At 45.3% G+C, this 13,326-nt stretch overlaps 3 protein-coding genes across 3 annotated transcripts in view; 2 read left to right on the top strand and 1 right to left on the bottom strand.

Moving 5' to 3' along the window:
* Positions 1-983, top strand: part of Htra4 (HtrA serine peptidase 4) — a 14,296-nt gene extending 13,313 nt beyond the window's left edge. The window contains exon 9 of the mRNA XM_031339331.1: positions 144-983. Within this exon, the coding sequence (XP_031195191.1) occupies positions 144-309 (166 nt within the window). The 3' untranslated portion in view covers positions 310-983. The remainder of the gene's footprint in view (positions 1-143) is intronic.
* A 1,709-nt stretch (positions 984-2,692) lies between these two features.
* Positions 2,693-8,246, bottom strand: Tm2d2 (TM2 domain containing 2). Its single transcript, XM_031339332.1, has 4 exons — positions 7,881-8,246; positions 7,339-7,426; positions 5,579-5,694; positions 2,693-3,386 (listed from the first exon to the last, which is right to left on the bottom strand). Exons 1-4 carry the CDS (start codon positions 8,102-8,104, stop codon positions 3,173-3,175), a joined length of 642 nt encoding a protein of 213 aa, XP_031195192.1. The 5' UTR covers positions 8,105-8,246; the 3' UTR covers positions 2,693-3,172.
* Positions 8,247-8,437: 191 nt separating this feature from the next.
* Positions 8,438-13,326, top strand: part of Adam9 (ADAM metallopeptidase domain 9) — a 65,024-nt gene continuing 60,135 nt past the window's right edge. The window contains exon 1 of the mRNA XM_031339325.1: positions 8,438-8,828. Coding sequence (XP_031195185.1) covers positions 8,732-8,828 — 97 coding nt within the window. The 5' untranslated portion in view covers positions 8,438-8,731. The remainder of the gene's footprint in view (positions 8,829-13,326) is intronic.

Genomic DNA, 13,326 nt, shown 5'->3' with positions numbered 1-13,326 from the left:
TAGCCCTAGCTGTCCTGGAGCTCATTTGTAGACCAGGCTAGCCTCTAACTACAGAGATTCACCTGCCTCTGCCTCCCGAATGCTGGGATTAAAGGTGTGCACCACCGCTCCTGGCTTCACCATCTTTTCTTTTTCTTTCTCAGCTCGGGGTTGAGAGACCATGATGTAATTGTCAGCATAAATGGGCAACCTGTCACCACCACAACTGATGTCATTGAAGCTGTTAAGGACAATGACTTTCTCTCCATCATTGTGCTTCGTGGAAGTCAAACCTTGTTTCTGACAGTCACACCTGAAATAATCAATTAAGTATCTTACTTTGAGAAACTGGCTAGCAAAACCAGTTAGTTATATTACCTGGTTTCTATTGAAGAAGTGCCAGAGGTAGCAAGGTCTTCCGGATATCAAGAAAAATGGATGCTTTAAATGCCGAAGTATGTTTGCATGCACACATCAACACTCTCTCTCTCTCTCTCTCTCTCTCTCTCTCTCTCTCTCCCTCTCTCTCTCTCCCTCACTCTCTCTCTCTCATGGATCCTGAAGTTGAGAGTGCTCTTCTGCTGCAAAAACCTTCCTAAATCAAGTGGAAACAGCTATGGTGATCTGATAAAAATTGAAGACAGTAAGAACTGGAAAGCAAGCAATTCCTAACTAAATTTTGACAGGACACTTTAGTTACCTTCTACACAGTCACAAACCAATATGTCACACACGTGTACAAATAATCTACCTACCAAATATCAAGAACCTGAATCTGGAGTAAAGAGGCAATCACATTTTAAATACCCCTTTGTATACTGAATTTCCCAGGTTATATCCACTTTGGGCCAGGGTTTGTGTATAGTAAGGTCATCAACTATAAGACAGATTAGAATTGATGATATCAGACTCCCACACAGGAGTATGGTCATTTTAGCAGTACAAACAATTTGGACCTCTAGTGTTTTTGAGAATATCTTCTATTAAAATAATTTTTCAAACCATTTACAGACCTTTTACTTAGGCTCTTTTTTTTAATGAAGCTTACAAACACTTAAAGATTTTACATAGTAAGCTGTGGTAGGACCTGCTAATGGCTTAGCTTATTTTGGGCAAGATTTTAATTTTAGTTTCCAGACTTGAGAGGGTGCTGGGGATCAAACTAGGGACCAGTGCATGTTAGGCAAGGCTCGTCATTGAGCCTTCCAGACTTTTTTTTTTTTTTTTAATATGGCATCCCTGGGTCTCCTTAAAGCCTATGTGAAGCATGAGGTGTCTATTTTCAAGGTGTAGTTTCTTCACGATTAATCTAAAAAGATTGCCTAAGTGTACAGAAATTAGGAATTGAGACTTCCAATCGTTATTTTGTAAGCAGGGTTGAGATTATCATGGTTTTTAAGTGTTTACAGTTGTCACCTCTGGTAACATGGGAACAGTAATATTAACCTGGGCTGCTGAGGCAGACTTTTAAGAAGGGTTCTACAAAATGTGTTTCCAGGTCTCACTGTACCGGAACTGTTGGTCTTCCTGTCAGTGACTGTGGGGATGAACGTGGAGTAGGTCCACCATCTCTAGAACCTGTGGCTAGTGGAAGACCAGGTCTCTCAGTCTGACCTGTCATTTTTGTTATACTTAATAGTTCTTTTTTTTTTACTTAGATTTCAAAGCCACCGCTATTCTTCAGGAACATTTCCTTTTCTTCGCAGTGTCTTGGGAATGCAGAAGCTTGACTGTCTCTGATACTACAAAACCTTCTCCTGTCGTGCCTGTAAGGAGAGCGTGTGTTTTCTCCCCACTCCCCTAAAACATCCTGACTTGACCCTAGCAGCGTCTTTTAAGTAGGCATACATTTTTCTTAGTTTTCTTTCCAAAGGCATGGGGTTTCTCATTTGAATTGTGCAGAAGTATTATAATTACTTGTGTATGATCTTTTTGTTTTCCTTTTTGAAGACATGGTCTAACGATGTAGACCAGGTGGCTTCTAGCTCATAAGACATCTATCTACCTGCCCCTGCTTTCTGAGTGCTGGTATTAATGAAGTGTATGATAGCTTATAAAGTCTTTTTGAATCGGCCTCTGAAATGTCGGGTCCATAAGTTGGAAAATACTACTCTTAGGTAGGACAACTGTTAACTCGTACATGTCTACCACTGTTGGCTTTCAAGGCATAATTGAAAGAGGAAGTTACGGCCTCTAGAACATTACGACGGTCCAGCGGGCTCCGTAGGGTAGTTGTATTAGACTCACACTGTTATGACCAAGTACCCCACAGACGGCTCAAGGAGGCAGGCTCTATTTTGGCCACAGGCTTAGAAGGCTCAGTCAGTGGTTGGCTGGCTCCATGGCTTGGGCAGAACATCACGGTGTAAGTGTGTGGTAGACCAGACTTTTCATCTCAAAGTGTACAGGAAGAGCCAGGGCAAGTTGTAGCCTCACGGTGACCCCATTCCCTGGTAACCTACTTCCTCCAACTAGGCCTCACTCTTTATCACCTTCCAGTAACAGTACCATAACTCACTGATCAGATCAGTGCTCAGGATCCACTCACATTCTAAGAGCCCGTCGGCTGGCAACCAAGCCCCCAATACCTGAGACTGTGGGAGTGGTGTGGAGCATCTCATAGTCAAACCATAACTGTGTCATTTTCAATGCTTACCCTTCAGCAAAAACACTTTTGAGTCTCACTCTCTACTGAAATACTCACACAGCAGGCTAGGTTTTAAAACTTTATTCTGCAATTTAAATTCTCAGTCAGAATTTTGGTGTGTATTAAAATCCACAGTCATTTCTATATCACCTGAAGACTTCACATTGGTGCAGCTTCTGATCTGTGCATGGAAATTTAGGGTCATGAAAGGCTGTGAATGGATAAACACTCACTTGGTTTATCCTGTTGGGTCCCCCTGCTCCAAACAACTGAAGATCCAGTCACAAGGAAACATCACTGACGATGATCTCTGGAGAGAAGTCACCATCTTTGATCTTTGAGATTCTCTATGTGAGGAAGGGTACGACTGGACTCCACAATACTGCTTGTCACTCTGGTTAGCAAGGTTAAGATTTGGGGTGAAAAACTTGGTTGCTCCTTCCTCCTAGAGAGGACGGTGGTGTTCAGAGGAGAATTCAGAGCTTGTAGTAATTACCTTGGCAGCCAAGCACTCGCCTTCCTCACTGGCACAGGGCAGCAGCAGGGTTAGTAGACAGTGCACCAGTTGCTGCCATCGCTAGGCATCAGCCCCCCAGTGATGAGCAAAATGAGATCCACGAACCACCAGATCCCCAGTCCTCCAAGTGTTAGCAGCTTCCCAACCGCTGTTCCAGTGTGTCCCAGACAGAAGCGGTCGACTCCGAAGCATCCCAGGAAGAAGGAGTAGAGAAGAGTGGTTATGAAGTAGTGTCCAGTGTACCTGAGGAAAGGGAGGGAGATGAAAACTGAATGTAACATAATGGAAGTGCAGCAATGGCAGGCTGGCGCAAAGGCCTCAAGTCATGGTCGGGTTCTTTCCTGATGCATTCGGTCAGGTGTGCCTACTTGGGGCTGGGTGGTGGGGCCAAAAAGGAGACTGGGGTAAAGAAGCCAAACAAATAGCTTATTGCATTCATGGGTCCTAGAGAGGAGGCTGGCTCTTGCCCTGCTGGGAGGCCTGAGAACACTGTGGTCAGAAGACAGGAGTATAGGGTAGGTCCAAGTCACAACTTTGTTGGAGCTTTTGCAGAAAAGCCAAGGCAGGACAGATAAGCAATTTAGGGTTGGCTACTTGAATAATTTCAGCAGCTTTAAGTGTGAGCCTCAGTGGCTTGACACTTGACCCTGGCATGATTAAGGCAAAGGAGTAGTCTCCTGCGGTAGCTACCACCAGATGGCTCAGGATATTAATTCGCATGCGCCTGACTAGGTCCTTTGATAACACCAGAGTTTTCTAGTCGTGGAATGTGCAGATCTTTCCCCAGCCAGAAATATACAACAAACAAACAAAGTTAACTATAGTATAATATTCTCTTGGAAGCACCACCCTATCTCTAGTTGGTCTAGAACTTCCTGTGGTAGAAAATATTTAATCTCAATCAGGGGCTTCTACCCTACCTTTGATCATTCAGTTCTTGGATAAAAGGCACACAGCTTTTATTATTTAAAATACGCCTTAAAAAGCATTAAAGCTGGGCAGACATCTACCTTCTGTGCTATTATGTCTAGTTCCCTGCCAGGGGCTGCACAATCTGATTTGCTATGTCCTGCTTGGGCTGCACATAGCTCCAGCAGGCCAGCCCGCATGGCCATGATTTCAAGGTTCTCACCGCATGGCATCTTCTCCTCTCTCCATCTTTTCTCATGGTTCTCTGCCCCCAAGTCTGGGAACCCCAGACCCTGCCTGGGTCTCTCCTGCCCAGCTTCTGGCTGCTGGCATCTTTATTTAACCAACGGTTTTAAATTAAGGAGCAAGGCCACATTGTACATGCAGATTCTCTGGGAGTCTCTGAGCCTTGGGGCCAGTACTTAGCATTACAATGCATAGCAAAAGACCAAACTTCAACACTTCCTATTCCTTTCACCCATTAAGACAGCTCCTCATGTTGTAGTGACCTCCCAACCATAAGATTACTTTCATTGCTACATTTTAACTGTAATTTTGTTACTGCTATGAATTGTAATATAAATATCTGATATACATGATATTTGATACGTGACCCCCCGCCCTCTAAGTCCCCCAGAGAGATCATGATCCACAGGTTGAGAATCACTGGTCTAGGGTCTCAAAAACATACTTGCTAAGATATGAAGGGACTTTTAAGAATAAAAGGGGGCCTAGAGAGATGGCTCAGTGGGTGAGAGCACTTTTGGAGTTCTCTTGCAGAGGAGCCAGGATCACCAGCACTGACACCAAGTGACTCACAGATCAGACACCCTGCATTGGCCTTTACAGGCCCTTCGGTCAACATGCACAAACCTATACTCACAAATACACATATATTAAAACAAAGAAAGAAAGAAACAAACTAACAACTAACTAACTCACTCCAACAGAGTGTTTCGCAGAGTTGGAATGGATCACTGCATAAAAGATGGTGGTAGCAGAGGGGTCTGCCCCTTTATCGGCTGATGAGCTTTTATGTCTCTGTGAAAACACTTAGCTGCAGCTGGAGTAATCACTACGCATCACCAAGGTGGCTTTTGTTCGCTAGCACCCTAAGTTGATTCTGAATATTTTGGTAGTTTACGCCACCTTTCTTTAGGACCAGGTGATTTTCACAGGGTGCTTGCCACTTGAGAGTTTTGAGGCTGCATCATTTGGCCCAGTGCCTGCAAGCTCAGAATGAGGGGCAGATCGAAAGACCTAAACCCACAACTTCTCCTCCTAGTTGTTGCAATCACAGTGCCTCACTCAGTGGGCCGCACATAGGAGGGAGCATATGCAGTCTTTAATACTTCAAAGAAAAAGTCACACCACCAACTGGTACGTCTAGCCAAGTACCCCTTTCAAAGGAACCCTTAGTTTGAGGTGGAGTGTAGCTCATTATCAGAGCCTTTGCTTAACAAGTGCATTGGGTTCAAATCCCAGCATACACCACATACACAGTACAAGAACAAAGCAATGCTTACTTTATACAAGGCTTATTCTCTCGTAGGAAGGTCCTGGGGCTGGCACACTCAATTCCCTCCAGGGCTCTGCACTGGACTGCAGTGTGTTGCACATCACTGTAGGCCTGACCCCCAAACTGTGGAGAAAGTAACAGAAGCATACATTCATGTTCACCAGTAGAAGCTGCTTCAGTTCTGTACTAATTCTAGCAAGAGTGGATAAAGTTGTCAAAAGCATGGGATTCAGAGATGCTTCAAGAGACTTAGCAGTCCATCCTAAGTGAATACTGCTTTAAGTAAACCTTTCTTCTTCTCGACTGGCTTCTTCAGTATACAGTGAAACATAGACAAGCTGCAGAGATGTACACAATGGCTTGAGTATCTTAGATTAACAGGCACATAATAATGTAGCGGTTTTGGAATGGGAATTGACATGTCAGTGAGTATCAAAACCTCTGTTGCATATTTACTGTAAAAGAATAAGATCAGAAAATAATTCAGCCTATCATCAGGTTGAGGACTTAAGCCACACATGGTGACAGGTTTGCATAGTCTACCCCAGTGTAAGGTTAGCTCCAGTAAAAATGTTTAGAATCAGAGTTCTACCCAACAGAGAAAGCAGAGCCATGCAGTCAGTCTCCCTCGTACCTTATTATTGCTTTCCTATCATTTCCCTTGTGTTCCTCAGCGTGGCTGAGGGAGACTTTGAATCTTGTGATAGGATACATTCAGCTTTTAATTAAAGTACTCACAACTAAGTTACCGCTATGTAATGTAATGCTAGTTAGACTTTTACCAATTACCAATAGGACAACATTTCACGGTATTTAAAATGTCTCTTTACTTTAAGAGCTGTCCCTTGGTTGTGGAGTTACAAAGCTTATTCCTCTGTGTCTGAGGTAGCAAAATATCATTTTCTTACAACTCAGCCCTGTATTATAACATAGTGTTGAGTCCACAGTGCAAAGGTGGTAGCATAATTCCTTAAGTATGAGCTGGGCCCAGTGATGTAAACCTGCATCTCAGCACTAGAAGGCTCAAGCAGGGGATCCTGGCTTTAAGGCTAGCTTAGGCTATTGTGAGACCTTTTCACAGACAGACAGACAAACAAGCAAATAAAACAAACAAATAACCCACCAGCACAACAAAACTCAAACTCAAACCAAACCAAACCAAATTTCACTGGGTTTTGAGAGACCAGGTTGGGTGCACTCGCTTTAAGGATATATACTACTGGCTTCTCTCCAGGCTGAGAGGCCCCTGCTACCAAATGCTTCTCTGGAGTGTTTTATTCTCAAACAAAATCATAACCGACAGAGCCTAGCTACTTCCAACGGACATGGTGCAACCTGCTTGTCACCTGCATGAGGAACTTGCTCCAAGTGTGTGTATAACCAAGAAAGCCCAATTCAGCCAGCTTTACAAAGTGCATGGCCTTTTTGTTTGTTGTTGTTGTTGCTGTTGCTCTTTTAAGAAAAGGCTTGCTTTGAAAGCAGAGCTGATGCCTTGGCTTTAATTTGTTAGTTTCAATGGTCAAAGGAGCCAATACAGGTTGGTCTTTGCACTTGGGCAGCATGGGCAGACACTGTTGGTTCCTGAGGAAAGCAAATGTGCTATTCAGCCATTAAAACCTTTGGTCATGTTTCCAGCAACAGTTATACGGTTGATGAAATTCTAAAAAAAAAAAAAAAAATGTGTCTCCTTATGCCCTTACGATCTTCTGTAACAGCACCCAGCCATGTTTCCCATGAAGGTGCCTGTACAACGAACAAAAACCTCACCTTGAGACAACCATAACCAAGCTCCTGGGATGCAGTTGCATTTCCAACGTGATCCACTGGGGCATCACAATCTACAAACTCGTCGGGTCTGCAAATCAGTAAGACCATCATCAATGCCTTTTGCCGACTGCTATGTGGCCGCACGCAATCCTATTTTCGTTCCTCTTTTAATACCTGTTCCTCCTTCTGTACTGGGAACTGTATACGCTAGAGGTGCTATCTACCTTTGAGCTACATCTCCAACCCTTCAATTTTTTTTTTTAAATTTGAGACAAATTACCCAGTCTGGCTGATTGGCCTTGAACTCATCCTGTGACCAAGGCAGGAGAAAGGGTGCAGGAGGCGAAAGGTTTCTATAGCCTACATTACTCCTTCTTAGTATCTACCACTAAGACAGTTTAATTGCTTCTGCGGCAGAGCAACCGAGAGGCACCAATCCCGGAATCACCTCCCCCAGGTGGAAGCAGCCTTCCGTTCCCACAACCACCAGCTATCCCCGGCTCGATCCCCTCTAGGTCCGCTCCCACTTCCCGGCAGCTTACAGGTAAGAGCAAAGGATGACTGGAGAGTTGGGGTCGCTGTATTCCCAGCTCGAGGCGGCGGGACCGTCGAGGTGAGCGGCGCCTGAGGGTGTGAGATCCAGTTCGGCCGTAGCATTAAACGAGTGGCTCCGAGAGACACAGTGCAGCAGCAGCAGGTTCCCCAACAGCAAGGCCGCCTGGCCGCACAGCAATAGGTAACTAACAGGGCAGCCGCCCAGCACCATCTTCCCGGGCCGGTCCTAGAGACCCGGCCTCAAAACAAAGCCAGGCCGCCACGGCCGACCGGAGCCCCGCGCTGTCAGGCCTCTCTACGTCGGCACGCAACCCTCCGCTACACAGCCAACCCGTGCGCAGCTCGACGCTCCACCCGCAGCGGCGGCCAATCAGAAGCGGCCAGAGGAAGGGCGGGGCCTGGCCTCGCCCCGCCCTCCAGCAGACCCTTCCCTCTGCAGAACTGAGAGGCGGAGGGGAGGGAGGGTGGAGCTTCCCTTAGCCCCGCCCAGGCTCCGCCCACCTCCCCCTTTACCCGCTGCGCGGGCGGAGGGGCGGGACGCGCGGGCGCGAAGCGGAGCGGCGGCGGAGGGGTTGGCTCGTCTCGCACCGCCGACGGTGTTTTCCCTACGTCAGCCTCTGGCCGCGGGATCGCGAGCGGCGGGAGCGAGCGGGGGAGAAGGGCGGGGTGTGTGTGTGTGTGTGTGTGTGTGTGTGGGTGGGTGCTGCGTCAGTGCCGCGCGCGTGCTCGCCGCGGGCGCGCGCCCCGCCAGCCCGGGGGCCCCCGCGGGGTGGCGAGGATGACCGAAGGGGCGGAGGCGGCGGCCGCGCGTTGAGCGGAACCTGCCGAAGCCCTCGCTATGGGGCCGCGCGCGCTCTCGCCCCTTGCCTCTCTACGATTAAGGTGGCTGCTGGTGTGTGGCTTGCTGGGCCCAGTCCTCGATGCCCGGCGGCCAGGTGGGTGTTGGAGGGGGGCCGTGCTGTGGGAGTGCCCGGTGGTGCGGGCAGCGAGGCGGACCCTGGGCTCCGGCGCCGCTGTCACCGCTGACCCGGAGCCCGGAGCCCGACGGCCGGCTGCACTGTGGCTGTGCGCTCGCTGCTCCCAGGCTGCAGCTAGGGCTTGCGGGTGGAGTGGCTGTCACCAGCTCTGGGCTGGGAGATGGAACTTTTGCTTCAGTCTATCAGGATTTGGGGTTTGACGTTCGCACTCTCTTGGACGACTCATCGGTGGGTCCACAGGGATCCGGATAGAGCAGAGGGCGGGTTTTTCTTGGGCCATTTTTTTTTTTGTGTTGTTGTTAGTAAGAATACTTAAAATAATAAAATAAACGAAATGCTACATTTCGAGAGCCGGTTGTTCAGTCAAACTAAATCTGGACAAAGAATCTCTGCTCTGTTTAACCCAGGGGATTATCGGAAAGAATTAAATTACTGTCGGCCAGTACATCTGAATTGTGGAACTTCCCGTAAATATGTAAGATATTTATATTGTAGATGACGAAACTGAATGGGAACACACTAGTTCCCCCCCACCCCCCTGGAAATAAGTTACTTATTTCATCCTTTGTGTTAAATTAGTGTTTGCATGCCTGAGTTATCTATCTCTACTAGAGCCAGGAAGACTATGGACAATAGAAGGCTTTACAAAATTGTTGCCTTCAAAGGTGATGAGTGTAGATTTGCGTTCAAGACCGCTGACCTTCCCGAAACTAATTACAGTTTCTTGTCTTTGGCTTTCTCCTTTTAAATTATGTTAGCGTCCTCCTGTGTGGAGATCTTGGAGTTCAAAATACTGATAAATTTTGAATGGGATGCTTCCAGGACGTTTCTGATGAAAATTACCTTTTCTGTGCTGTTATAGTTAACGTTACTGCTATAAAGGACCTGAAATGTTAGTAATCTCTAACTTATTGTGTTTGCCAGTAAAAACCAGATTATATTTTTAGCCTATGTATATGTTTGTGTACACATGGGCATAAAAGTGAATGGAATATCCTTATGTTCTTCAATTGCTGTTGCAATGGGCCAGCTGCTCACTTAGGCATGAGTATTCACTTTGAAAATCTATCCAGCATTCATCAGACTCCAGGTGAACACATTCCTGATGCGCTTGGTGGATCTAAAGGGTAACCATGTGGACTAAGATATAGGAGAAATGTTGAAGTTTTTTTTTTTGTCCTTATTTTGAGAATGTGATTTTTGAACTGAGCTAAAAGGGTGAGAAAATTTCAACATAAAAGGGTGGAGGAATCCTTTATAAACATTTTAAGCTTTATTTTACCCCCTCCAAGGGTAAGTGATTATGAAAGAAAAAAATCCTGTTAGGAAAGGGTGAATGTGTTAATGTGTGGTGAGATTAGATGGTCCTGGAAGGGAAAGCCAGGTGGACTGGCACCATGGATGAGATCTGTGCCAAGCTAGGGAGTCACAGTCACCCTGTAGGTTGGTTTGGGGTATGAAGATTTCTAAGGAGTGTGACCATCAAATTTTCAGTTAAAACCCAATGGGGGCTGGACTCTAGGAGAGTTGAGAGAGCAAGCAGGAGCCAGGTTTTGAGGTGTTGGCAATGGTGCCGTGAGTCAACTCGAATTTCCTGAAGTGAATGATCTTCCAAAATCAGCTGAGTTTTTTGGAATACAGGATGTTTAAAGCCTGAACTGGAACATCCGCCCATTAGCCATGTTGGGAGCTGAGCTGGTTTGAGAAGGGTTTTAAACTGTTGTTTGTAATATTGTGTCCAGAATAAGTACAGAATAATTTCTGAGTAGTGGATTCAAATGATTAAAACAACAACAACAACAACAAACCCAACTCCGGGGTCAACAAATATAAGGAAATCAGATATTTGAAACCTCTTGATTTTTTTTCTTGTGTAAGATAGTAAATACAATATGTAGATGAAAATGATTTAGAAACATTGATATTCTAAGAAGATGCATTTGAAAACTCACTCATGGTGAATAATTGGAAAATGAAGTAGATATAATCATAGGAACTTAGGTCCATACCAACCTCATCTTCAGATGCCTGCAGAGTTTTAAAATTAATTAAAAATTAGTATGTAAGATCATGGGTTTCCTTAGGACAGTGTCATGTGTGTTTCTCAGGATACTGTTTTCACTTAGCTCATTATCTTCTCATGTTCCCCCTCCCGTAATCCTGCCTCTACTTTCATGTCACATATATGTGAGAGAAAATACATTTTAGTCGACATGGTAGCTGCCAGTGCTACTACCCCATTTCCTGCTGAGGGTCCATTTTATTCTTGGTGGCTGAATGGGATTCCCCTGTGAATGTGTACTGCTTTTTCTTTATTTGTTTCTCTGTTGCTGAACATCAAGGCTAATTTTGCAATTTGGAAAGAACAGATTAGAATTGATGTATCTGTGTTATAAAAGATGTTGTCTTTTAGCCTTAAAGACATGTTGGTTTCCAGACTTCTCAGCAGTAAATGAAAACATCCCAAGTTGATAGGTACAAAATTTCTGGTCTTGAAAACTGGTTTTATATTTTGCTTTACCAAATTTGGTTTCGAATCTGTTCTCCTTTTGCTTGTTTTGTTTTTTCAAGAGAGCGTCTCACTATGTAGCTCTGGTTGCCCTGAAACTTACTATGTAGACCAGGCTGGCCTCCCTATGCCTCCCGAGTGCTGGGATTAAAGGTATGCCGCACCATGTCTGGCATATATTAATTTATATGTTATTAAACATTATGGTTTACTGTAGAAGGTCCCAGGTGATTTCATAAACGTAAAAGTGTATGATGGTGAGAGACATAAACCCGGGACGGAGTTAGCCTCAGGACCCCTCCTCTTCCTTGTTAACCTAGTACTGGGTATGCCCTAGCACCTTGGAGCCAGTCTAGCTCTTGAGTACTGCCTCTTCCTAGCACTGCAACAACTGTGCTTACTCAGGCATCTCTGAAGCCTCGAACGTGGACCGAGCTAATAAGGCTGGATCACTCCCTGCCTTGTTTGTGTGCTCAGAGATCATTTTCATTTTGTGATGGGAGGTGGGGTCTGTTTTAGTTGATTAATTTCCTCAAGGTGATCATATATGGGGCATTGTGGTATTTTTAATTTTTGAGAAATTTAAAGTGTATTTTGATAATCTCCACCTTTCATGTCACCCTCTAACCCCGCCCAGATTCACTGGTCTTCCTGCTTTCTCAACCTCCTGTCTTGCCATCCACTTTTTTTTTTAAAACTTTTTTCTTTTAAAGATGTATTTATTATTGTACATAAGTACACTGTAGCTGTCTTCAGATGCACCAGAAGAGGGCGTCAGATCTTGTTAAGGATGGTTGTGAGCCACCATGTGGTTGCTGGGATTTGAACTCAGGACCTTTGGAAGAGCAGTCAGTGCTATTAATCGCTGAGCCATCTCTCTAGCCCGCCACCCATCTTTTAAGAGTGAGGAAGGAGGACAGGGATGGATGAGCACAAGCTGTAATGACATTTATGAGGATGTCAAGAGGAAACTTGCTACTTTGTATGGCAACTCCCAAGACTGATATTAAGGGAGCTAGCCTGAGGAAATCACGTGGCTTGTGCAGTCACCACCCTCTTCTCTGCCTCTTTTCTCCCTCCCTCCCTCCCTTTTTCCTTCCTTCTTTCCTTTTCCTTTTTGATACAAGGTTTCTTTTTCTACCCCTGGCTGGCTTCACAAGCGCTCTGCCTGCCTCTGCCCTCTGAGAGCTAGTGTCAGTTTTAAGCTGTGCTGTTATGTTTGGATTTGTTACTTTTATCTTATCTTAGTAAGTTAAAAAAAAACCCAAAAAACAAAAGTTAAAAAAAAATCACTACAAAACAAGTTATATTGTAGGACAAACTCAACTCCGCTTCTAAATATGTTTTTCTTTTCCCTTTGATACATTGTTCCTGTAATGAGATTTTTCATCGTTTAACTCACATTAGCATGACCTTTCCCTTTCCTTTTGGTAGAACCCCAGGCAGGCAGAACCCACTGCTTATAAACCTGCTTGGCATAGTACAGATATGTCACAATTACACTTGACCTAGAATCTCCAATCCTACTTTGGAGAGGAGAATTTGGTATTACTGATAAAAATGTTTGAGGGCCCTGCAGATTTGTGGGAAAGATGTTAATTTGAAAAGGCAGGTTCACTTTAAGTCTCTCTCTTTCTGTGTGGTTATGGCTATTGACTTGAGCACTCTCTCTCTCTCTCTCTCTCTCTCTGTCTGTGGCTAGTGGCTGAAGATACATTTTCTCTGTCTCTGTCTCTGTGTGAGGATACATTTTCTTTCTGTCTCTGTCTCTCTTTCTCTCTCTGTGGTGGGGGAGGCTGTGAAGATACATTTTCTCTCTGTCTCTGTCTCTCTTCTCTGTGGGGTGGGGAGGCTGTGAGGATACATTCTCTCAGACTCTTTCTCCCTCTGTGCGAGGATACATTTTCTTTCTGTCTCTGTCTCTGTCTCTGTCCCCCCCCCCCCCCC

Source organism: Mastomys coucha, unplaced genomic scaffold (assembly GCF_008632895.1).
Source record: "Mastomys coucha isolate ucsf_1 unplaced genomic scaffold, UCSF_Mcou_1 pScaffold22, whole genome shotgun sequence".
NCBI lineage: Eukaryota > Metazoa > Chordata > Mammalia > Rodentia > Muridae > Mastomys > Mastomys coucha.
This window is presented reverse-complemented; position numbering and strand designations above follow the sequence as displayed.